Source organism: Lathamus discolor, chromosome 2, assembly GCF_037157495.1.
Source record: "Lathamus discolor isolate bLatDis1 chromosome 2, bLatDis1.hap1, whole genome shotgun sequence".
Classification (NCBI taxonomy): Eukaryota; Metazoa; Chordata; class Aves; order Psittaciformes; family Psittacidae; genus Lathamus; species Lathamus discolor.
This window is the reverse complement of record NC_088885.1, coordinates 137,215,806-137,240,917: the sequence shown is the minus strand read 5'-3', so window position 1 is coordinate 137,240,917 and position 25,112 is coordinate 137,215,806. Positions and strand designations below refer to the sequence as shown.

Sequence of the window (25,112 nt, the reverse complement as noted above, 5' to 3'; positions counted from 1 at the left end):
ATGCCCTCTCTGACATTAGCAAGAGTTCTGTCTGGAGAGAGCAGCCCTCCCCTAACTTAGAAGGAATAATACAAAGATAAACATAACAGAGACATTGGTGAGACTGAACTTTACTGACAGCATGACAAAATCCATTTCCTTTTTTAGTTCAGATGCTTTCTACATCATCTGAATGCTTGGGATTGCAAAGTTGCAACTTAGAGTAGGTTTCAAAGTGCATTTTTCTTAGTTGAAGCTATTGATGCTAAAGGACTGGCTTACTGATACTGCCTGGTCAAAGAGAAGGATAAAGCAGAACAGAAACCTGAAGTATCAGTGGATTAACTTTTCAAAAGCACCTGTGTGCCTTGAGTACAGAGTTGCCTCAAACAGCAACAGAACATCTGCACCCACGTCACATCATTGCTAGATGGATACATCCCTGATATCCCTGTGGGCTTGATGCTTTACAAAGCAGTAATGACATTTCTTCTACTGCTTAAAGTTATGCAGAAATGTAAATTTCTTGAAGTTAAGCATAGGTGCCTAAACAAATGTTTGAAAGTTTGACAATTCTGAGTATACATTTTGATTTAAAAAGGAGGAACTGAACAGGACATGCTACAAGAGTAGTCAAATAAAGCAAAAAAAAAAAAAAAACTAACAAAAAAAAACCCAACCAACAAACCAACAAACTCAAACAGGTAAGAAAAATCAATAAATTGTTTTCTTCTTTAAAGGATTTTAATGATAATATTCAACACTGATTACAATAGAAAAAAAATTCAAACAAATATTATTTCAGTTCTTGGTGATAATTTTTAATAAACATGCTAAAATCTTACAGGAGGAATTAATGAATTATTCATCAACCAAGCAGTATATTAAATTCTGGTCAATATATAGATGAACACAAACATGCAGAAAATGCAGTTACATCTAAAACAGTACCACTTCTCACCAGACCTCCTCAGTATCCTACAGTGACCCTCGTTTTCAATTAAGGTCCATTTTTTTAAGGTATAATTTGCTGCAATACCTGTGACCAGTTACATTTCCCAGGCTTCAGCCTAATTTCAAGCTGTTTCGCTTTCGACATTTCTAAGAGTGATACCACCCACTGCTGATTTCTCACCCAGAGTTCAGAGATCCAGATTTGCTTTTGTTTCCAATTCAAAACTTACATTGGAATTTTGGCCTGTGGAAATGGCACCTTTCTATTCCCCTGGATTTGCACTGCATTTTGAAACACTTTGGCATAAAAGGCATTGTAAGAGTTTGGGTCCGCAATGTATTTTATTGCCTAAATAGCTAGATGGTTCCTGTTTTTACCAGAGTAACACAGTGGAATGAGTGTGATGAAGAACCTATTGAGGCTCTGAGAGGAACTGAGTGCTAAAAAACCTAAACATTCACTTGTTTTATTTTTCTGTTTCTTGGTTACATTTTCAAAGTGTGTCCACTACCACTCCCATTAACAGCAGCAGGGGGCTTGTAAATAAGTCTTTACCCAGTGTTTCAAAAAACTGAAGAAGCAAAGAGATCCCAACCCATTTCATTACTTAAAGAAACAGAGCAGGCCAGCAAAGAGAAAAATCAAGTGCAGGCAAGCACCTTAAGATATCTCTGAACACTGCATTTGGACATTTCATAACTTGAACTGAAATATCATATTCTGAAATACATCAAACATAATTCAGAAAAGGTAGCCTATTACCTGGCTAGAAGCATGGATAAAAAATCAGATGACATAAAATTAAATTAACTGTACCTTAATTTAGAAGTTTGAGCATCATCTTCAACTTGGTAAATATGTGTTTCATGATGCTAGACTCATAGATGATAGCACGTAAACCATTAACCATAAGGGTATTTACTTTTCCTCTGGCCAGTGATAATGCTTCTGAAACTGTATATGCATGTGAACACTGAGATTCTCCATACATCACAAGCCAGAGCTACAGAAAAGATTTATCATCTTTTCTGAGATGGTAGTTAAGAGCTATGCCTGGTTTAAAGGACAGAGACAGTCACTCTTATTTTCCATTAAAGTTAGAAAACCACAGTGTTTACGAAAGAATTGTGGCTCAGTAGATGTACTCTAGCAACAGTTTCCAGTGCTGCTGTAACTGAAGTGGCATCAGCAATTTCACAATAAACCATACTGCCAGAAGAATCATTCCATGTTGTAAGCTGACATAGAAGACCTCATACCAGGCACAAATCCTTCAGCACCATGAATTTAGTTTGTATGATTTTTGGCTAAGAAGTTGTGAGAAAACAGAAAGCAAGAAGGAAAGTCTTAAAATGGAAACCAGCAATTTAGGCTTACCTAGTGTTCAAACAGAATTTGCAGATACTTTTTAGAGCAGATCAGAGATGGTTTATCCCTCCAAACTAACACACATACAATTCCTGCTAAACACAGCAATGATTCGCACAAGAAACCCATCTTCAGAAAAGTTAAACTGACATCCTGCATTCACTTTTACATTAGAGGAAAAACTCAAACAATTTTGTTTCTGGACCGCTGAACCTTGCTTATTTGCCTGGTCAAAAAAAAAAAAAACCACTTGAAGATTATTAACAGAACAATAGGCAACCCCAAGCACAAATCATTATGGCAACCTTAACTTACTACTTGTTAATTAAAGTAGTAACTGTATTCATTACAGTGCTGGGATTTCACTGCTGCTTACATACATGCTTCTTTGTACGATTATGCAGATGGTACTATTTAAAATGAACTTTAAGCCAGTGAAACAAAAAGGAGGAGGTTGAATTGTGTACAGTTTAGTTGAATTTCCTGTTCTTATATCACAGTAATTCTTACAGTTTTCTAAGATATATCTTGGTATGTTAGAACTTAGCCTGGTGGTTTCAAACCTGCTACCTGAAAAAGACTGAATAGCTGAAGATGTCCGAGATGTAGAAGAGTAGGTGAATAGAAGTTACCAGTTCAGGGGATTTCTTAGGACAGGCTATTCTTTGGGGGGGGGGGGGGGGTTCATATTTTTAAAGGGCAAAATAAATTTCTTTTGATATATTCTCACTCACCTGCTCTGGGTACTTGCTTCCAACTATCTCTGCCACAGTGTTAAAGGAAGGAGCATCTGGATAGGTCTTAGCCCCCATCTTCAGGTGCACAATAATCTTAATGCCCCGGAGAGACATTCGTGACATCATTTCAGCATCCTCCACAGAGATGCAGGCAGTGGGAATCCGGGGCACACCAGGCTGGTAATTCTGCCACCCAGTATGTGGGCTGTGAGAATAAAAATCAAAGGACAGTGACAACAACTTATCTCTGTGAGTTATTATCATTATCATAGGATTATTAAAAAGAAACCTTTCATAGTACCCCTGGCAGACTCTCAAAAAAGGATATATTAACAAACCTTCCAATAAAATACATCAAGTGTTCTTATACTATCAGAATATCTGACTGTACCCCATCCTCTCTGTCTAGAAAGCTATTCTCTGTCAGCTCTATTTTGGTCATTGTCATGCTTTGACGTAACAGTACTAAATACTCCGATACCACACTTACTTCACTGCTTTATCAGGAAGAAAAGTAATGAAAAGTGAACAGTTTGTAAGAAGTGCATTTTTTCGCCTGTGACAAGTATTGAAATTAAAAGTCACTACTTCAATTATTTCGACATCAGACTGGAAGTTTATTTTGAAGAGCACGAGGGACTTCAGGAAAAATAAGACAATAAGACTATAAAAATAAAAAGCATTTATTTCGACTCAGTACACTTGAGATTTCACCACTACCTGTAGACATAAGAAAACTAAACAAACAAAAACAACATCCCAAACTCCCAATCAACTTTACACAAATCATGCAAAGAAGAAGAAAAATATACACCACCAGGTGTAAGGCTTCAGTGTCTTCCATTTAGGAATAGTTATGCCTTATGGAAATCTAAAAAAGGGAAAACAAAGTAATACAAAAATAATCACAAAGTTCCTCTGACATTCATGTGCAATATGGAGTGATTACTTCTTTCTTCTAAGAATGCTACAAACATTTTCATGACTATTTAAAGCTTATTTCCCTTATTTAAAACTTATTTCCCTTCTAGAGGCTCCTTCTACCACCACTGGAGTGAGTGATTCCACATCTGACATCACAGGACTGCTAATAGGTTCCTTCAGTGTTATTTCACATTTGGCGATTATTTAATATTCCTCATTTTCTGGTCATCTGTTACGACCTTTGGATCTGACTTGCAGGAGCCCTGAGCATTACAGCTGCAGCAGAAGTCAATGCTTTTAAAGTGAAGTTGTATATAAAGCCAGATACAGTGGAAAAAAAACGTGTAGGAAAAGAGACATCAGGTTCTAGATGTATGCCCAAATTTGCAAATACTCCCAATATGAAATCATTCCTTGCCTTCATTTCCCACTTATAAAATGGGAATAAGAATACTCTGTTTCAGAAACAGAGGGAAAAAAAGAGAATAAAAACACTCTTTGTTTCACAAGGACAGACTCAATGGACGCTTGAGAACAGTTCTGATACTGCAATAATGATCGGAAATTGACTGGTATATAATTACTTGTCCTAATTCCTAAAATGAGCTTAGAACTGTGCATTGAAATATCAGGGTAAAACTCTAACCAAGCAGCTCTCCAGTATTAGGCATCCTCTGCGATAAATCTGTAAGCTGAAATAATATATCTGCAACCTTTCATTTCAGGTCTAGTCACTACTCCAGTGTTGTTTTCAAAACACATAAGATACTCAGCCACCTAGAGGCTTCTTCAATATTCTTATGAATATGCTATTATTCTATTTGTCAGCTACAAAATTCTGACTTCATCAGTGAAATGCCATGAATTACATCTCCAAAGGAAATCTCTGAAGCTAAATCATATCTTTACCTACATGTTACCCTGTGAAGAAGAGCTAAAGCTGAAGATTTCAAACCAGATTACAAACATTCTTCACATCAGCTGTTAGAAATTTTAATGCTATTTATCCATATATTGATAACAGAACTGCAGAACAGCTGAGGTTGTCAGAGAACTCTGGACGTCATCTGGTCCAAACACCCTTTTAAGTCTTCAAAACTGGGAAAAAAAACCATGCTTAATGCCTGGAGATGTGGTAAAGAGGAAGGGAGAAGTCAACTTTTTGTAAGGATATAGATTAGGTAAAATGTGAAAGATTATTTATTCAGTTCTATTTATTTAAAAGAATAAATCCTTATCAACAGTAGCATCATGTTGTAATCAATAAAATAACCAACAAAGTAGATGTGTAAAAACATATATCTGTAAAGAAAATAGAATCATAGAATCATAGAATAGAATCATAGAATCATAGAATCATAGAATCATAGAACCATAGAATAGTTAGGGTTGGAAAGGACCTCAAGATCATCTAGTTTCAACCCCCCTGCCATGGGCAGGGACACCTCACACTAAACCATCCCACACAAGGCTTCATCCAACCTGGCCTTGAACACTGCCAGGGATGGAGCACTCACAACCGCCCTGGGGCCACCCATTCCAGTGCCTCACCACCCTAACAGGAAAGAATTTCCTCCTTATATCCAGTCTAAACTTCCCCTGTTTAAGTTTTAACCCATTACCCCTTGTCCTGTCACTACAGTCCCTGACGAAGAGTCCCCCCCCAGCATCCCTATAGGCCCCCTTCAGATACTGGAAGGCTGCTATGAGGTCCCCACAAAGCCTTCTCTTCTCCAGGCTGAACAGGCCCAACTTCCTCAGCCTATCTTCATACAGGAGGTGCTTCAGTCCCCTGATCATCCTCGTGGCCCTCCTCTGGACTTGTTCCAGCAGTTCCATGTCCTTTTTATGTTGAGGACACCAGAACTGCACACAATACTCCAGGTGAGGTCTCACAAGAGCAGAGTAGAGTGGCAGGATCACCTCCTTCGACCTGCTGGTCACGCTCCTTTTGATGCGGCCCAGGATACGGTTGGCTTTCTGGGCTGTGAGCGCACACTGAAGCCGGCTCATGTTCATTTTCTCACCGACCAGCACCCCCAAGTCCTTCTCTGCAGGGCCGCTCTGAATCTCTTCTTTGCCCAATCTGTAGCTGTGCCTGGGATTGCTCTGACCAAGGTGTAGGACCTTGCACTTGTCATGGTTGAACTTCATAAGGTTGGCATCAGCCCACCTTACAAGTGTGTCAAGGTCCCACTGGATGGCATCCCTTCCCTCCAGCGTATCAACCGGACCACACAGCTTGGTGTCATCGGCAAACTTGCTGAGGGCGCACTCAATCCCACTGTCCATGTCAGCGACGAAGATGTTAAACAACATCAACTGCTTTACCCTTGTCCATCAATTCTGTAGCCCCATCATATAAGGCCACCAAATTGGTCAGGCAGGATTTCCCCTTAGTGAAGCCATGCTGGCTGTCACCAAGCACCTTGTTGTTTTTCATGTGCCTTAGCATGTTGTCCAGGAGAATATGCTCCAAGATTTTGCCAGGCACAGAGGGGTAAGACTGACTGGTCTGTAATTCCCTGGGTCTTCCATTTTCCCCTTCTTGAAGACGGGGGTTATATTTCCCTTTTTCCAGTCGTCGGGAACTTCACCTGACTGCCATGATTTTTCAAATACGATGGCCAGTGGCTTAGCAACTTCATTCGCCAGCTCCTTCAGGACCCGCGGATGGATTCCATCAGGTCCCACGGACTTGTGCGCGTTCAGATTTTGAAGATGGTCTCGAACCAGATCCTCTCCCACAGTGGGCCCAAGGTCTTCATTCTTACAGTCCCTACGTCTACCTTCTAAGAACTGGGTGGTGCAGTCAGAGCCTTTGCCAGTGAAGACCGAGGCGAAGAAGTCATTCAGAACCTCAGCCTTCTCCAAATCCTGTGTAGCCAGTTCTCCCGAAAGCTTCCTCAGGGGCCTACATTGTCCCTAGTCTGTTTTTTGTTTGCTACATACCTGTAGAATCCCTTCCTGTTATCCTTAACATCCCTGGCTAGGTTTAATTCTAACTGGGCCTTAGCCTTCCTAACCTGGTCCCTAGCTTCCCGGACAACATCCCTGTACTCTACCCAGGCCGCCTGTCCTTGCTTCCATTTTTTATAAGCCCCTTTTTTCCTCTGAATTTTCCTCAGCAGCTCCCTATACATCCAAGGAGGTCTCCTGGCCCTTCTGCCGCACTTCCTTCTAGTTGGGATGCAGCATTCCTGAGCTTGTAGCAGGTGATCCTTGAATATCAACCAACAGTCTTGGGTCCCCCCTGCCCTCCAGGGCTATATCCCATGGAACCTTACTAAGCAGGCTGCTGAAGAGGCCAGTCTGCTCTTTTGAAGTCCAGGGCAGTGAGCTTGCTACACGCTCTTCTCACTGTCCTGGGGATCTCAAATTCGACCATCTCGTGACCGCTGCATCCAAGGCTGCCCTGTAGTACCACATTCTCAACAAGCCCTTCCCTGTTGGTGAGCACAAGGTCAAGCATGGCACCTCTCCTTGTCGGCTCCTCCATTACTTGCAGAAGGAAGTTGTCTTCCACACAATCGAGGAACCTCCTGGATTGCTTGTGCCATGCAGTGCCATCGTTCCAACAGATGTCAGGGTGGTTGAAATCCCCCATGAGAACAAGGGCCTGCGAGCGTGAGGCTGTTCCTATCTGTCTGTAGAGTGCTTCATCCACAGGTTCTCCTTGATCAGGCGGCCTGTAACAGATTCCCACAGTAATGTCTCCCACGACTGTTTTCCCTTTAACCCTGACCCACAAACTCTCTGTTGACTGCTCACCTGTCCCCAGACAGAGTTCCATACTCTCCAGCCTATCCCTAACATAAAGGGCAACTCCCCCTCCCCGCCTGCCGGGCCTGTCTTTTCTAAAGAGCCTGTAACCTTCCATTCCAACACTCCAGTCATAGGAGCCATCCCACCATGTTTCTGTGATGCCTATTATATCATACCCCCATAGATGTGCACACATCTCTAATTCCTCTTGTTTGTTCCCCATGCTACGGGCGTTTATATAGAGGCATCTGAGACGAGCTCCAATTGAAGCTGGCTCGTTGGCTGGAGCAGCCGGAATATATATACATTGTTCCGAGCATTTACTATAGGTTCTGGCAACTGACTGGGTGTGTTGGGATGGAATGATGCCCCCTCCCTCAACACATCTAGTTTAAAGCCTCCTTGACCAGTCTGGCAAGCCTCCTACCAAAACTGTTCTTCCCCTTCTTTACCAGAGCAGCTCCACCGGCCCCCAGTAGACCTGGCCTACTAACTTCAGTCCTATGCTCAAGACACCCAAAATACAGAGACATAAGACAGAGGTCTTAGGGGAGCTGCTTCAGAGCGTAGGCAGATCTGTTTATTAGGTGGCAACAGTTCAGGACATTACTGCTTCCAGCTGTTTACAGCTGAACCTCATAGGAAGGGTGGTGCCCCTCCTCATCAGCTTTGCAGGTTGGGTGATCCACGGCTACCTTTGCAAATAACAGTTACTGTGATACTCAGCATTTCTTGTGCCACGTAATCCTCTGAGCATGATAAACTCATGTAGATAAGTAAACTGAGGGTTTTTTTTAATTCCCTTTGTCCCTGTAATAAAGAAAGAAGAAAAAAATGTCCCTCTCACCCCCACTTTAAAATGGCAACAATTTGCTGCATATGTTTAATATTTCTTTAAATGTTTGTGGGTATAGCCAGCATGTTAGCCAGGAGACATTCCAAAAACCCACAGAATACACAACACACTGGGGGGGGGGGGGGGAGAGATATGACAATTTCATGTGTTAACGTTAGAAAAAAAAAACCCTACCTTCAACAGAAGTTTCTACTCATTTGAAATGAATCCATTCACCTATGTCTTCTGGCAAGATTATGTCTTAGTACTAATATGCCATGTACGCTGAACTGCAGTAAGTCAAGTTGTATCATTGATTTCACTCTCCTGGTTATTTCCCAGATGCTCAACAAAAGAACCCCCTAAACCTGTATTTGTTTCTGCAGTATAAGTAGCAATTACATTTGTTTCAGATGCTCAATCCCAAGGATTCACCACAACTGTGAATAAAGCTTCTGACAGCCCACTGAGATGCACGCATTCTTACACACCTCAAATGAATGAACGCTTGCAGGTACAATATTTAACCCAGCTAGCCCGAAAAAGAAACCTTGAAGTCACCTGGTAGTTGCGCCATTTTTATGCTCAAACTACTATTTTGTCAAGATTATAAAGATAAACCCAACAATCCAAATTAACACATTATGGCACAAGCAGGCAGAGCCAACAACTGTTCAGCTGATACTAGGACCTGAAGGGAACAGATGACTGTAAAAAAAACAATTGCTACAGAAAGGGAAATGGACTCTAAGCATTACCAGTGCAAAGGCTCAAGGCAATATCACAGTACTGTGCATTCTTAATGCTGCAAGATGAACTAACATAGAAAATATTTGTGGCAGACACTAAACATCCTAGGATATACCAAATCAAAGTTTACATGCATGCAAAACATGCCATATGTTAAGTACATCTACATAGTAAATTGCTTACTAAAGTGTCAAAGTCTACATGAAAAAAAGATCATCTAAGTAATTAAGCCACTTTAATGCAGAGATAACCAAAACCCAGAAAGGCTGCTGACCATACGACAAGACCTGAGCAAGAATTAACTGAACAAAACAGAAAAGAAATTACTAGCAGACTCTGTGTGCAACAGATGAAAATAGAGAGAAGCAGTCCTGAGTATGACTCAAAACAGGGTGGACAGGACATAGTTTAGGAGAAGGAATTTTGGAATTTTGGTATTGGTGGGTAAGGAAGATTTTTATTTTCACTGAGTCTGAACAAAGATGGATTTGTGGCTATTCTTTAAAAAAAAAAAAAAATTATTTAAAGAAAAAAAAAAGAAGAAAAAATTAGATCTGACTTGCATTTGCCATTCCCTGCCCCTCGAAAAAACAAAAGAAAGAAAAGCATCACGTAAAACCAGCTAGGGAGATCACAAAGCAACCCTGACTCAGAATCAACATTTATGTTTGCAACATTGGTTCCTACAGGCAAGCAAAGTGCACCTCTGGTGTTTCCTGACACTCAGGAATGATGTCAGCTTCCGCTGCTTGAAGCCCACACTCACTCCAAAAAATGCTGTCATGCAGCAAAGCTTGAATTCATTTTGCAAAACTTTCAGGGTAATTAGCCCATTCAGTACCTAACACCCATACTCCAATGCCATAGTTTGATGTTCAGGAGAGGAGAGGGTGCGTGGTTCTTCTGATTTATATCTACTGGATCACCTCATCTCCCTAGTTAAACTACTTAAAAATTCAAACACATCTCACTAGATTACCCCTTTATGAACTTACTAATATTAATAAAAACTGATCATCATTTGGGCTTGATATTCCCATTCAACAGCTGACAAGACTCAGATAAACAAAATGGCTGGGCTTTGTTTTTGATGAACCTGTGGATTTCACATCTTCGAAAGTTTTCTCTTTTAGAAGTGCACATCAAATGACAGATGTGGCTTCCATCTTACAGAAAAGTGTAAAGGAAGGGTAAAAAAGTCAAGAGGCAGCTAGTTAGTTTCTCTTCTGAGTAACATAATCAAATGTGGAGACATTAAAATGCATGGATGAAAATATGTGCTGCTGGTGTCAGGTCAGTTCTAGCTCTTGTTACTGTGGTAGCTGAGCTTGCATGCTTCATTACTTTGCTCCTGGACTACTACCTACCTTATCTCTAAGATAAGCCAAAATGCCCAAGGGCAAATGAACTGTGTAAGAACCAATGCTTCAAGCTAAACTGGATGCTCTGATGGAAAACATATCTCAAGTTGAAGCCTCAGGCAAAGACGGCAATATCCTAAAGGAAGAAGTAAGCGTGACATTACAAAAATTCTAATAGGACTACAAGAAAGCAAAACAAAACAAAATTTGATTATATGAAACCTTACGAACACCTACTTCAGCCACAATGTGTGGCGGAATATACACACCCCAATGCACGATTCCTCACATCTATCTCATAAAGCAGTCTAGGGTTGGGAAATACAAAATGAATGTTGTCTAAGTATCTTTAGTTTACTCACTCATACAAACACATTGTGAGACTAATTACATACAGAGCTGCCTGTTTTCTACAGGACCCATACCATAGCCACTTGACCAGCCACATGTAATCTCAACATTCATATCAGGTCAGCTAGTTTGTTATCATTGACTTAAAGCTTAAAATAAATTCCAAAATGGAACCATAACTAAATTCATCTCTAGCTATACCCATAACAAGATCACAGCTTTAACTCTCAGTAATAGGCTCACATCCCCCTCATACTTCGGTTCTGTTTTTTCACTTGTATATTCTACGTATCACAGAAAACTTCCTCATATACAAAGCTTTACACTTTGAAGGAATGATGGAACATTCTGTAGCAAAACAGGAGGAAAACTGTACATCTTGATCTCGCATTTAGCTACAGAGAATAGCTACTCATAAGCGCCTCACTCCTGTATCCTTCTCTTCACCAAAAGCAGTACAGGAAGGGCTGAACTCCATTAAACTAAATCCCTTTTTCCAGCATCAAGTCCTTACAAAACAAAACTTGTCCTTGTGCTCACTCAGACTGTTTACGTTCTTTCAAGATTCTCACCATTATCTGGATAGAGAGGCCAAACTGTAACAGAATTAGTCAAAATGTCAAAAGTACTGTCAATCTTTTCAGAAGAATTAGGTCTTTAAAAATAAAATCAAGACTATTCCACATTTACAGCCACTTGGCAAAATATGAAAGAAATAAATTCAGCCTAATTTTGTGTTTCTGTTATCATTTATCCCAAGATTCTCTTGCTTTGTTTGCTTCTTTTTGGCTTTGTAGGATTTGATTTGTTGGTTTACAGTAGGTTGAATTAATATCAAGACTGCTAAGTTTGAAACAAAATTTGAATATGCACAGAAAATTTCAAGAAACTAAGGAGCAAAAATACAATGTGGCACAAATATAGAATTAAATAATACAGCAGTCCGTTATCAAGGATAGGATATTTGGAGTCTAGTCATACAGTCTCTTCCAGACCACTTCGTACCAACTTTAATAGATGTAGCATCTGCACAGATGTAGTGAAGTGTAAGTGGCCCCAGAAACTATCGGCCTTACCAACAAAAACTCCCTTTGAAAAAATAGTACAGCATGACTCTGCTACTACATGGACTCCATTTAAATTAACATTTAGAATACTGCATCTAATCAGCGCTAGGCACTCATTAAAATAAGGCTTTACCAAACAAGCATAATAGCTTTGACGTAATTACATACGTGCTAGGTTACAGAATGCAACTAACATGTATATGTATTTCGCTATAATTTTCAGTACCACATGCACCAAGGGAATTCTGTGATATACACAGAAGGTTTTAAAAAATAGCATAGATTAGATACGATTTTTCAAACAAGAAGCAGAACACAACCGTGAATGGTAAAATGATCAAATGAAGCAAGTCCAATGAATTCCACCCCGGGACTATCCAACTGCTGGGAAAGTAGAAAAGTCTGCACAATACTTTCCAAATGCCTGTAAGAAGCAGAGGCTTGCATCAGCTGCTCTTCAGCTGAAAAAGAAACCTTCTGCATCTTAAAGACCTGAGGATGACTCTCCAGCAGCTGACAATACCTTGAGGGAACCACTGAAGTCATACACCTGTTTGGCCTCCTCCTGCTCAATATGAACAAGCAAGCTCCCCCTCCTGTGTTTACATCCCCACCTTGTGAGAACACAGCTGCTGGCTGCACACTACCATAGGCATGTTAGCAGAGGGCTCTTGGAGGGAACCCCAGTGACAATCCTAATTGCCCGCAGCTGCAGGCTTCTGGCTTCATGGGGCTTCTTTTTATTTTTTGTTGAACTCTTGGCTCCTCAGCTTTGAGCAGGAGCCATATTTATATCTTCAGTGACCCCTCCACCACCAGAGACTAGCGATCACACAGGACAAATGAAAGATCAGCCTCACTGGAAACAGATGTTATATTTTGTACCTATAGGAAGGATGTAAATAAATCCAAACAAAAAAAAAAAAAAAAACCAAAATCAAACAAACAAAAAACCACCACCAAGAAAAATAATTTTCTCTATTTTGAAAGCAGGAAATCAGACAAAGAGGCACCACAGGGATAGCAATACATAAGCAAACTAGATAACAGCTAGCTGTTTAAAATACTGATCTGGCCTTCATACTTCCTTCATGTAGTGATGGTTGTACTTATTCGTAATAAGTTCTTACATTTAAATTATCACACACAAACAGGGGTGAAGAGGCATCAGAGCTTTACGGCTAAGATCGATCATCATATCAGTGCTTCCAAGCCCGTTTTTTGCTGCAGACACTAAGTAGTGAGGAAGGTCAAGCTCTCCCATACACATTAAATCACAGTAAAACTTGAGTCTCCTCCGGCATTGAATACTATGTATTTCGAGACAGTACAAGGAGTAAGCATCCTTTCAAAAGACTGTCATGATAAAGGGTAACGTGCAGCCAACACTTTCAGTGAGCTGAAGGAAAAGGGTAAGGATACTGGTCTTATCCACCGTAAAACATCTTCCTTTTTATCAGTGGCCTAGGGGTAAATACGGGGATCAAGGTCTGAAAGGAAGAAGGGGAAAGTTTCAAACTCACAGAAGGTATGTATGTAGCTTTTCTTCTTCCCTTCCTTCTCCATGCCACATACCATTCAGAGCTGTACACACCTTGGACACTGTCTCCATTTAAAAATGAAATATAAACCTATCAAACTCAAACATTTAGGAATAATTTTTCCCGAAATAGATTGGGGCAAAGAAAACAAAGCCTTACGGAGAAACATTTTTAAAGTGTGAAAAGTAAGATTTAAGGATCAACAGGAATACGAGAACAGTCTAGAAAAAAAAAATAAAATAATAAAACCACAAAGTATAATAAGAGTGACAGCAGAGAAACAAGTCTCTGAAGACAGCAGGAGAACAGTATCTTAGCACCAAAGACAACTACATAGATGGATAAAAGTGGAAAGCTTTTAAAAGCAAAAAACTAGTCAGTAAAATAACTTAGGTATTATCACAATAAATAGCATGGATGTAAATCCCAGGAGTGGAACAGGAGAGAGGAAATGGAGAAATCTAGCAATCTTTTCTGCTGTTTGTGAGTATAACTGTGTTTACGCTGAAAAAGTGGCAAATCTTCCATTAACTTCAATAGAAGTGAGTGGAGGGTGAAAGGCTTTGAAAACTGACTGGATATTTGAAGAAATAGCAAAGGTCCTGACTGGATTCAGTCTCAGTGAGTGAGTTTGCTCAGCAGTGAGCAAACAAAAAGCCACTGCAAGACACTTGTCAGGGTGAGCCCCTACACTTTCTGAAGAAAACTGAAACTCTGAAACATCTTTACTGCCTAAATCCTTTTTTTACTCCCACAGATCTAATTTCTATAGCATATTAAACTCCTTTTTGATGTTCTATTACACAATCCAACACTTTTGCTGTTCAAATAAAAAAGGATAATTACAGCCAAGAGAATAAAAAATATGTTAGTAAAAACAATACGGGGAGCGTACAACTTATTTTTCCCTCAAATGAGAGATTTGCCACATGAAAGGAACTATTTTAACATCACCTGATCATTATATTTGCCTATGTAGTTCACATATTATACAACACTCACACAATGTAAAATACAATGTAAAAGCTTAAGTGATAAGAATACTTTATCTAATAGCATATTACACTGATTTGATAAACTCATTCTCCAATAAAATGGTACAGTTTTAGTTTCAAAACTCAGCTAAGTCTTGTCTGTTGCTCCAAAGTCACAGATACACCCTGAATTTTTTAGTCTCAAACTTGAAATCCACTGCAAACAGAAAAGTGCCTTTTAGCAACAGAACATATTTTTAAAGCTTATTATAATATTGTAACTCCTGTGAACTAGAACTAAATATTGAGCAGCACAACAAAATGTCATGCCAAGAGTGAGCATTTGTTCCCCACCTGCATTTGTTGACTGTGGCAGATTATCCCCAAAACTTCATAATCTACATCAGATAAAATACAAAATATCCCAATAGGTATATATTTCCTCTGAAAAGCTCCTTTCCTGGCAATTACTGTTGTGTCTAGGAAAAGAAGAATGTCAGGCTGAAACAAAATATGTTTCAAGTGCAAGCCATGGTTCGCAGAATGACTGAATCAGTTCTGGTTATCTTCCCATGCTGCTGGTTTCTTTGGGAGCACGCAGGAAGAACGCACAGTACACAGCAGCTGCCACGATGAAATGAATGCAGGGGTTTCCCAAGAAAACAGTTAAGTCTTGAGAATTCAAGTAATTTTCCTTCCTCAAAAGGAAAATAGAAATCACTGTCAAATGGCAATACTTTTTCACTGGTTTGTTCTGGGTTTTTTTAGAGATCAAGTGTTTTTAATACACACTACATTCTTTCTTTGTGCTCTTCAATACACACTGCATAGTCATATTATTTGGCTTACTGTTAAAAGGTTTGTGCTCTTCCTATTCAATCCTGGACATACACCAATTCCATCATCTTCTGAAGGAAAGAGAAAAGATTATTCTCCATCCCACTCCTGTATTTTAGAGATTTCTTCAATATCTAATAAAGAGCACCTAGGAGAGTCTCTGCTGGAAGACAGGCTAAAACAATACAATTTTCTTTCATTTTCATTAGTTGATCCATGTTGGTGAGGAAAATGTTGGAAAAAAGGTAGCAGGCTGGAAGCTTTTGCTGGAATGTACAATAATGGTCATGACTTTCATAGTCTGTACATAAATTTAAATACACAAATGCTTTTTGGACCTTTAGCAAGACACAGGGGCACACAACCAGTCAGATTAGATGAGCTGCGGGGGTGGAGAACTAGATTTAGGGACATGCTAAGATTTCAGACCACCTGAAAACTGACTGCCATGGGAATTCTGCAGCTCTCTGAGCAAATCTCTGGTAGCTCCAGAAGAGGACTGTCGGTGGGCCAACCATGAGTTTCCCCACTTCCTCCTCACCTGTCTGTCCTGGGTATCACTCTTCTGTTCAGAAAGCCTCCACAATGAAGGACATGCAGAGAGTTGCCTGCATTCACAGATTTGTGAACACACCACAGCCTTAGAGCTCAAGATATGAACACACTGAAGAACACCTAGTGCAATGCTACAAGACAGTAACAGAATAAAAAGTGGGAATTTTCTCCCAGTGTTCAAATGCTAACTAGGAATGTTTTTTGCCCCCTGAAGAACACTATGCAGGAAAATTATCTTACTGACTGTTAATGATTAATGTTAATTCTGAAACCACATACATAATTTCATAAATAATATAAATAGAAAATCTGTTAAAAAACTACTTAAAAAGAAGTGTATTGTATAATTTTAGAAACAGAAGTGTTTTACAAGCTAATATGCACAGGCTGAATTAACTTGCAGCTGTCAAGCTAAAATATTCTGTACCACAATTTTGTGTAAGCACAGTGGAGTTACTTAAATTATTCACTGGAAATTGTACTTGTTTCAAATCTAACTTGTCTATAAACAGAAACAGAACAACTCTGAATATGTGCAGTTCATAACTATTTATTGTGCAGTTTAAAGCAGTTGCTCTGAAAGTGCAGCTTTGAAAGCCAGCCCTCAAAGTGGAATTTTTAGTAGCAGTTTCATCTACACGAAGATAAAGGTTCACTGACCTGCGGTGAATCTTGTGATGTAACCTTTATACTGATTAATATCAACATTAACAAAACTCATGGTTTAACAGGCCAGTGCTTGATCCACAACTTAACCACTGAACTGTTCACCTGCAATGAACAGTAGATGGTTGACATGGCCCATGGTACACTGCAAATCACACAGTATCACTTCTTGCTGCCAGAACTATAAAATTATTGAGTGATCTGGCTGCAAAAACGCTAATAAAACATCTTCTGTTTACACAGATACACAGACAAGTGCATTGCATGATGAGCTGACACTGACCTAAGCATTTAAAATCGTTCTTTTAAAAAAAATATATTAAAAGCATGACCAATTACACTACTTGCTTCAATTTAAACACCTTAAGGAGGAGATCCTCACAGGCACAACTGACATTCTCCTTTCATTTCTCAGGAAACCTCTATGGACAAGTATTACCTGGAAGTCTGATGTGTTCTCCAATTCCTCGACATCTTTTCGCACTTGCATGGATTCTGCCATCTTTTCACTAACTGAAGTTATTCCTCTATCTATCACTGAAATAGCCAAGGAATAAAAAGTACTGCTCTATACAGGAAAGGATTAAAAGAATCCATCACCGATTGTCCCCGAGAAGTACCATACGAAGATTTACATGACTGAAACCTAATTTTAGGCGCTGAAAACCAGTTACGCTTCTAAAATCATAAACTGCAGCTGCACTTATAATTCTAGGTATCTCTGCTAAAATTTTCTCATGGGTATGCCTACTCACATCACATTTCTGGCAAGCCTGAAACGTTAGAATTCTCTCAGATGCTGCAGCACGGTATATCTGTTTTCCCAGATTGTCAGCATTATAAACTAAGTAAAGAGTTCCTAAATAAACTAAGGAAGAAGGAGAAAAAACCAGAGTTTTGTGGAGTTAAAGCCTTGAATGGTCTCTCAGATGAACCTGCAGCCCAGGATTTGGGACTCCAGGTGCTGACTGCATCTGGATAATGTTGAATCCCTGCTCAAGCTCTTTGGCCTTTGAACACAAACACAGATCCTTCTAATGCCTTTTCTGGAGATACAGAGCATGTACTCAAGCTGCCTGGTCCCTTCACAGCCCTTTCTGGCTCTTCCATATTCCTCCAGCAGCCACTATAGCGCTCTCAGAGCCCAAAACTGACAGCCCTGAAGAGTGATGTTTCCTTCTTTGGAGACTGCAGTGGTAGATACTCAGAAGGAGACACAGACTCTTCTCAAATAAGGACCACAGTCTAATCCCTAAAAAGGTGCAAGCCATACACAGATTATAGAAGAACAGCTACAACCTCTCTTGTGTCCTACCTTTTCCAAAACTCAGACTTTTGGCAAAATCACATTTGAATCCCAGGACCTGATTTCTAAAGTTCATGTTGTTCTTGACAATAAAGGGCTGTTACTAAGAAAACCCCTTGTACTTTTATGAAATTCCAGGTCCTGCCTGCTCATTCCAGCAGCTTCAACTCTCACAGTGAGTGATACTGAATTGAACTCAAAATCCAAATCTTTTGAGCGACAGTCAACTAATTGCTTTAAAATATTTCCATTTGAAAATACAGTATTCCAAGGTAATGACCTGCATTCTCTGTCATTCACCTCCTGCCAGGGCCTTCCCATAGATCTCTGTTAGGTCAACCTGCAATGTCCATCTAGCAGAACCTGACAATCAAACACCATACTTTCTATTTTATAATACAAACCCATGGTTATTTTATGGATTATTTATCAGCAGAAGTCATTCACTATGATCTAATAATATAACCATCTCTCTACAAGAGTAGATTCTGCAATACTTTGCCTGTGCCAAAACTCTTGACAACCTAATCACAGTTTAGAAGAGCTGATTCTAATGCTGCTTTCTTCACAGTGTACACACAATGTACAAATGCTATACTACATTAACATTCAAAAATATATTAATGCTGGTTGCAAACAGAGAAAGAGAAAAATTATCATGAGCTACTCAAGATCCCACAGGGGCACAAGGCAGGGTGATGAATAGAACTTCAGCATCACTGGCTTTAGTTAATTCACATGATTATTCTCTCTAATGCGACAGAAGTATCTTTTGTTGTCCTGTGCGCAAATGCCTAGAATCAATCTGGATTTTCCAGAGCTCAACAATACAATAGTTTCAATATCTATTGTAAAGGTATATTTTTTGTTATTAGGAAACTAATGAGATTAAATACAAATAGAAATAAGTAAATCAGAAATTATGTAGCTTCTTACTGTTACTTATACTTAGAATAAATGTTCTTCTTTTGTGATCACAGTAAATTAAAAATCCAGGAATTGCAGTCAACCCTGCTTAATAATAACGAATAGAAACACATCAAAGACAACACCTCTGTTTCACAGAGTATTTGCAATCAGAAAGCAAGGTAATGGTGAAACAGTTTAGCAGTAGTCACATACCCTCGTCACTTACCCAGCTAATGACATATGGCAACGGTCTATAAATACCAAACCAAAGGTCAAATTTGAAAAGGAAAATTGGAAGAGAACAAAGTTACGGCTTTAGGTTTGCACCATCCTCCTAAATATAGAAACAAAATGAGAGAAAGTATAAGGTGCCTGAAGGAAAGGACAACATGCAAGTAATCAAAGCTGGCATCGCTGGCAGAACAGAGACAGGAGTTGGCACCTCTCATTTAATAAACCAGATGGAGAAAGATTTTCACCATTTAGCCTTTCCCTGCAAGCAAAACCAAAGGATTAGTATTTGATGCAACAAGATGGACCCAATAAGAGGGGCTCAGGTGACTGATTGGGTTTAAAGGGGAAAACAAAGCTGGAGAAAAAGATTAAAGTAATTTAAATGGCTACACTTACAAGGCCCAAGACATTACTTCTACTAGGAAGAGCCCATTATTACTGTTGGCCATCAACATCAAGCTACATTTAGAAAACAATTCTAAACAACTGTGGAATCATTGTCTTTGACTTCCTAAGACACAAGTCAAAATCTGTGGGTCACAAATAAGGGTTTTCATCATACAAACAGGTGGTGCTTAAATGCCTGACATGCATCATAGTCAACCTAACACAGCAGGGTGAGGCTATCCTATGTGAAGACAACATTTAATGAAGTAACACAGAAATACCCTACCATATGGAGAAACCACAAGCAAGACTGTGGGAATTAGAAGAACCCGCAAAAATGAGAGGCCCCCTACTCCCTGAAAAACAATGCAAGCATTCTTGTAAAGAGAAATCATAACATGCTGGAGCAAACCATACACCTCTGCTCACACATTTAAGCAAGCAAGGCAAAACAAAATGAGGAATTAGCATTTCCAAATCCTCTACTTGCCTGCGGTATAAACCAGAGAGACTGTGGATATTAACAGCTGACTAGCACATTAAGTATATTTCATAAATGGCACCTTATTTGTCAGCCTGTTTGTTCTACATGACATAAGTAAAAGGTTATATATCAAAATAAAACATTTTGTTGTACACATAAGACAAATTCAGAGTCCCTACATAAACCTGTATTTGCTTTGGAAATCAGCAGTAAACCTGGAAAAGAATACTTCAGTTTTTACAGCAGACACAATGTGTTTCATAAATAAAACTATAACATAAAATCATAGAATCATAGAATAGTTAGGGTTGGAAACGACCTTAAGATCACTAAGTTCCAACCCCCCTGCCATGGGCAGGGACACCTCACACTAAACCATGCCACCCAAGGCTCTGTCCAACCTGGCCTTGAACACCACCAGGCATGGAGTATTCACAGCTTCCCTGGGCAACCCATTCCAGTGCCTCACCACCCTTACAGTAAAGAACTTCTTCCTTATAACCAATCTAAACTTCCCCTGTTTAAGTTTTAACCCATTACTCCTTGTCCTGTCACTACAGTCCCTAAAGAAGAGTCTCTCCCCAGCATCTTTATAGGCCCCCTTCAGATACTGAAAGGCTGCTATGAGGTCTCCACACGTACATTCTAGAACTTTTCTTTCGTACATAGATACTATCTTGTAACACCATCAGATTAAGAACAATATCAAATAGATTCTGAAAAATTATCTTGAGTAATACAGGAAGTAGAAACAATACTTGAAAACCACTTACAAGACATGAAAATAATAATACTAGATAGAGACATGAGTCTATACAGCAGACCTCTGTACATGCTATTTCAACATTGCCTGGACCAAAATCAAAAACTGAGTTGCTGTGTAACTTGAAATTACTGAAGTCAATCCTAGAATACATCATGAAATAGAGGCTTTACTCTTCTTTTTTTTTTAATGAAAAAAAAAAAAAAAAGAAAAAAAAGGAGAGAGTATTAGGCTAGGATACCCCAAACACCAGTTCTGTACCATTCTGGCACAACCGTTCTGGTACTATTTAATCTCTTCCAGCTGTCCAGAGCCATATGCTTATGTGCTCTGGAGATAAACACTCCAGATAAAGTCCTCAGTGCTGCACTTAGACAGAAAAACCGCAGGGAATTACACAGAAATGAAATGACAGTCACAGACTTCTCAGATCTAATCAGCAGCTGAAAATAAATACAGTCATTGTGAAAATCATTCATTGGCATTGTATTACTCAGATTCCTCCCTGCAATCTTTATCTGCATTTTTATTGTCACGTTTTCCTTCAATTCTCCACATTTGCCATATACTACTGAGACACCTGCCAGTGTCATCAAGAAAACTGAATAATGCAAGAATATTAAAACAGAACCTGCAATTGATGGATCAAGACATTACAATCATGTCAGATGGTTCTGAACTTGCTAACAGTGCTTTTGTAGGCACAGCAACTTGTGCAGATTCAGAAAAGCCTGGCAACACTGAAGAAAGCCGGAGCTGATTAGGGAGAAACAGGAAATCACAGAAAACTGCTAAAGTTCCTGGTGCTCAACCCACAGCAAGCACAGCTGTAACTCCTTAACGATCTGTACAAGAAACACAAGACTTGGCAGTTTTATATGCTCAACATCTTTATATACATGAACCAGTAACGCAAAGGCAGAATAAAACTGTTCCTCTAAATCTTAGTAACTCCAGAATGTTACTGAATCTCATCAATGGTCCTCATGGTACCCAAATAAGATCAGAGTTAGCATGTTACTCACGATATGGGTGGCCATCTAGCCACCACCAACATGTGTGAGTCAGTAATGTCAGGAGAGGGGGTGGGCCATAAAAGAAATAAAAAACCCACCAAAACTTGAATACTACATTGATAAAAGTGCCTTTGGAAGCTATGAGTGAGGAAATGAGGATTTCAAAAGTACCATTATTCTCACAGCATCTTTCTGGATAACAGTCTATTAACAAAAATTTTACTAGCCCTTTACCTGCCTCTAACAAAGTTACAGAACACTCCATATGTTATTAGACATTAAATGGAGGAAACTCTTTTCAATTACATGAATATATATACGGGGAGTAGCCAAAACCAGAAGGTGGTAGAGAAAGCCTTTGTTAGTCTTATCAGCATTTTACTGACTTTGTAAGCAAACAATATGTGGGTGTCTGAAATTACCCAGAGGTTTGTTTCACTTGTAACACCAAGTCCTGTCTACTGGAAAACAACAGATTCATGCAGTTCAAAGCAAAAAGAGGCAAAAGGTTTGGTAAAAGCCAAAGAAAGATTAGGACTTAAGAAACATTATCTACAGATTTCTCACTATTATGAAGTTATCTGAAATTTGATTTCTGTAATCACTGATCAGATAGCAAAAACCCACTGTACAGTATGATCATCTCCTAAAGCACAGGCTCCATTTCTTCTAAGGACATCCAAGTTCTCTTGCTGACAGCTAGGATTTGCCCAAAAGCGAGCCCAAAGACTGCACTGTAGAATGCAGCCTGGCATGTTGGCCTTCAGGGAACATAAGAAACAAAGTAAAAAAGTAATGAATTGTCAGTCAACAACATAAACAGACCTCCTGGAGGGAAAGCCCCTAAGTGCAGGGCAAGAAAATAAATCCCACAGAACACACATTCATATCTCTAAGGGCAGCAAGACAACATGCACAACACTATGAAACATAACTAGAATCTTCCACAAGCTCACCAGAGATTTATAAAACATGGTCTGCTCTTATTGCTGCTTCTTACACCATAAAAAAGGGTTTTATTGTTGTTTCCTTGTCCCTTAGTAGAACATAGTAGACAGTATGGCTGCATCCTATTGCCACAGGATATTGCCTCAGGACAGACTCTTGTTGAGATGCTTCCTATGAACAATTCTTGCCACTATACTAATCCCGTAAGTGAAAAGCGGTCATAAATAACCAGTGGTTCTTCCTGATTTTTTCAGTCATGCTACAGCATTACTGTTGCATCTCTACAATTATCACCCAGCTTCCTGCTGCCTTTATGCCTCATGCATTCCCCAAGCCTGTGCAAAGCAGACAGATGATGCTTGCTCAGGAGTATAACAATTTTGCAGTGTCAAAGCAGAGCATGCAGTATATCAAGCAAGGGAGAATTAGGTTTATCAGTTTTCCAAGTCCACCAGAGATCAGTTCTTAACTACCTTCACCATAACTGCATTCTCCTCCCCACTGAAAGGAAATAAATCCTCAACACACACATTTACTGCTTCACCCTGTGTGCATAAAACTCACACGCTAGGGAGAAAAAAAGTCACTTAAAAATACAAGACAATAATAAGAACAGGTACTCTGTCACTGGAAGATGGTAATGACCAAAGGTTTCTCAAGTAAATAAATGAAGGCATCAGATGCACACATAATGTAGGCAAACTATTTTCAGTACTTCCAACAAGAAGTACTTCTCTGGAAAAAGGAGTGGTGGCACTGCTCATAATAGCATGCACCAGGACAAAAGAACATAGCAATCAATGAAAATTTCAGATACCAGCTTAGCACTGTCACATGAAATGAAAAAAAAAAAAAAAAAAAAAGAAAGAAAAAACCCCAAACTGTAGGAGATTATTCTACTCAAGGAATGTGGAAATGCTTTACTTCTACACTCAGAAAAATGTCCTGTGCCCCAGACATCCTTTGGAAAACATTATTTCTGGAACCTTAATCCAGTAACTTTCTCCCTTCACACCAAATCTTTCCTGGTGACTTTTTTGTTTTGACAAAAAGGCAATCTGGTTTAGCCATTTCTATCTTCAATAATAACAATAACATTTGATTTTATGTATATATCAGCATCAAGGCAAGCTACCTGACTGAAATGCAGTGAATATCCCTGAGTTTGTCTTGCCTGGCTTACAGAAAGCCTCGTTTATGTCCCTGCACTCCAGCTTGGAATTCCCATTTAATAATTGAGAGCCACAACTTGTAACGATGACATGAATCTCTGTATCACAGGGGGCACATCTCTGGCCACTACAATAGAAATGACACCATAAACAGTTTAAATTATTGCCCAGATAATGTGACTTTCCTAAGGGTCTCACATGCTATGTCCATATTAGCCTTCTTGTTTGAATAAAGAGTGAACATCCCAAAATCCTCAGCTGTCCAATCACTAAGCAGTCTCCGAGCACCAGCAAGAGAACACTGATTTAATTCACTTTGCGATTTTACCTAGTCTGTCTTGTCAGTAAGCTTTAATAATCAGCCCTAATAAGCCTAAGATGTTTATCTACTATAGTACCTAACTTTAACCTATCAATACTATTCACATTGCAAGATCACCTAGAAATCACACCACAATGCGGCTTCCATTGTTCCAGACAGCTTAATTTATTGTAAATAGAATAAGTACATAACAATAAGCAACCCTCTGTCCAAAAGAGGTTGAAATCTTAAAAACACCAAACAAAACCAAAACCCACAATCAACACACTCAACACTGAAGCTGATATAGTTCAGGGAAAACTGTGAATTTCCGCTCTGTTCACCTGACGCAAGTGGGATAGTGCACTATCAGGAGGATACTTTCTTCTAAGATGTTCCCAGGAAGTTTTGGGAAACTGCCACAATCCCATTATCAGTTACGCATGTTATGGGTGCACATGTAAACACACAGACCCAAGAAGTAAAGGTTCTGGTCAACAAAGCAGTAGTATAAAAACTGTAAGAATTTAAGACTTTCTTTCACAACTTTTAGAAGTCTTTTACCGGCTTTTTACCTTTCATCTCTCACCCTTCCAACACACTACTCCCTGAAGCAACAGTATTTTCCACCAGTCAATCAAAAAGGCAAGTGTCTTGAACAGTGCTACAGACACTGACTGACAGGAAACACCCCATCCAGCACTGCACACTGGTAGGACAGACAAGAAGCCACACAGCTGATGATTAAGAGAAAACACAGGAGAAGGCATGGAGATAAGAAAATCCACCCTGCCTACAGCAATGCCTATTTTCTGTTAGAAACAAGACAAATGGATCTAGGCATTATGGAATGGCAGAAATAACAGACTGGACCTGAACACCTCCCTTATTATAGGAACAAATAGATTAACCAGTCCCTCAAAGACC

At 39.5% G+C, this 25,112-nt stretch overlaps 1 protein-coding gene across 8 annotated transcripts in view; it reads right to left on the bottom strand.

The window, feature by feature from the left end:
- The window catches only part of CPQ (carboxypeptidase Q), a 199,817-nt gene that overhangs the window by 127,998 nt on the left and 46,707 nt on the right, over positions 1-25,112 (bottom strand). For all 8 annotated transcript variants that reach the window (XM_065668655.1, XM_065668647.1, XM_065668648.1 and 5 more), the window contains one exon: positions 3,037-3,244. In XM_065668655.1, the coding sequence (XP_065524727.1) occupies positions 3,037-3,244 (208 nt within the window). The remainder of the gene's footprint in view (positions 1-3,036; positions 3,245-25,112) is intronic.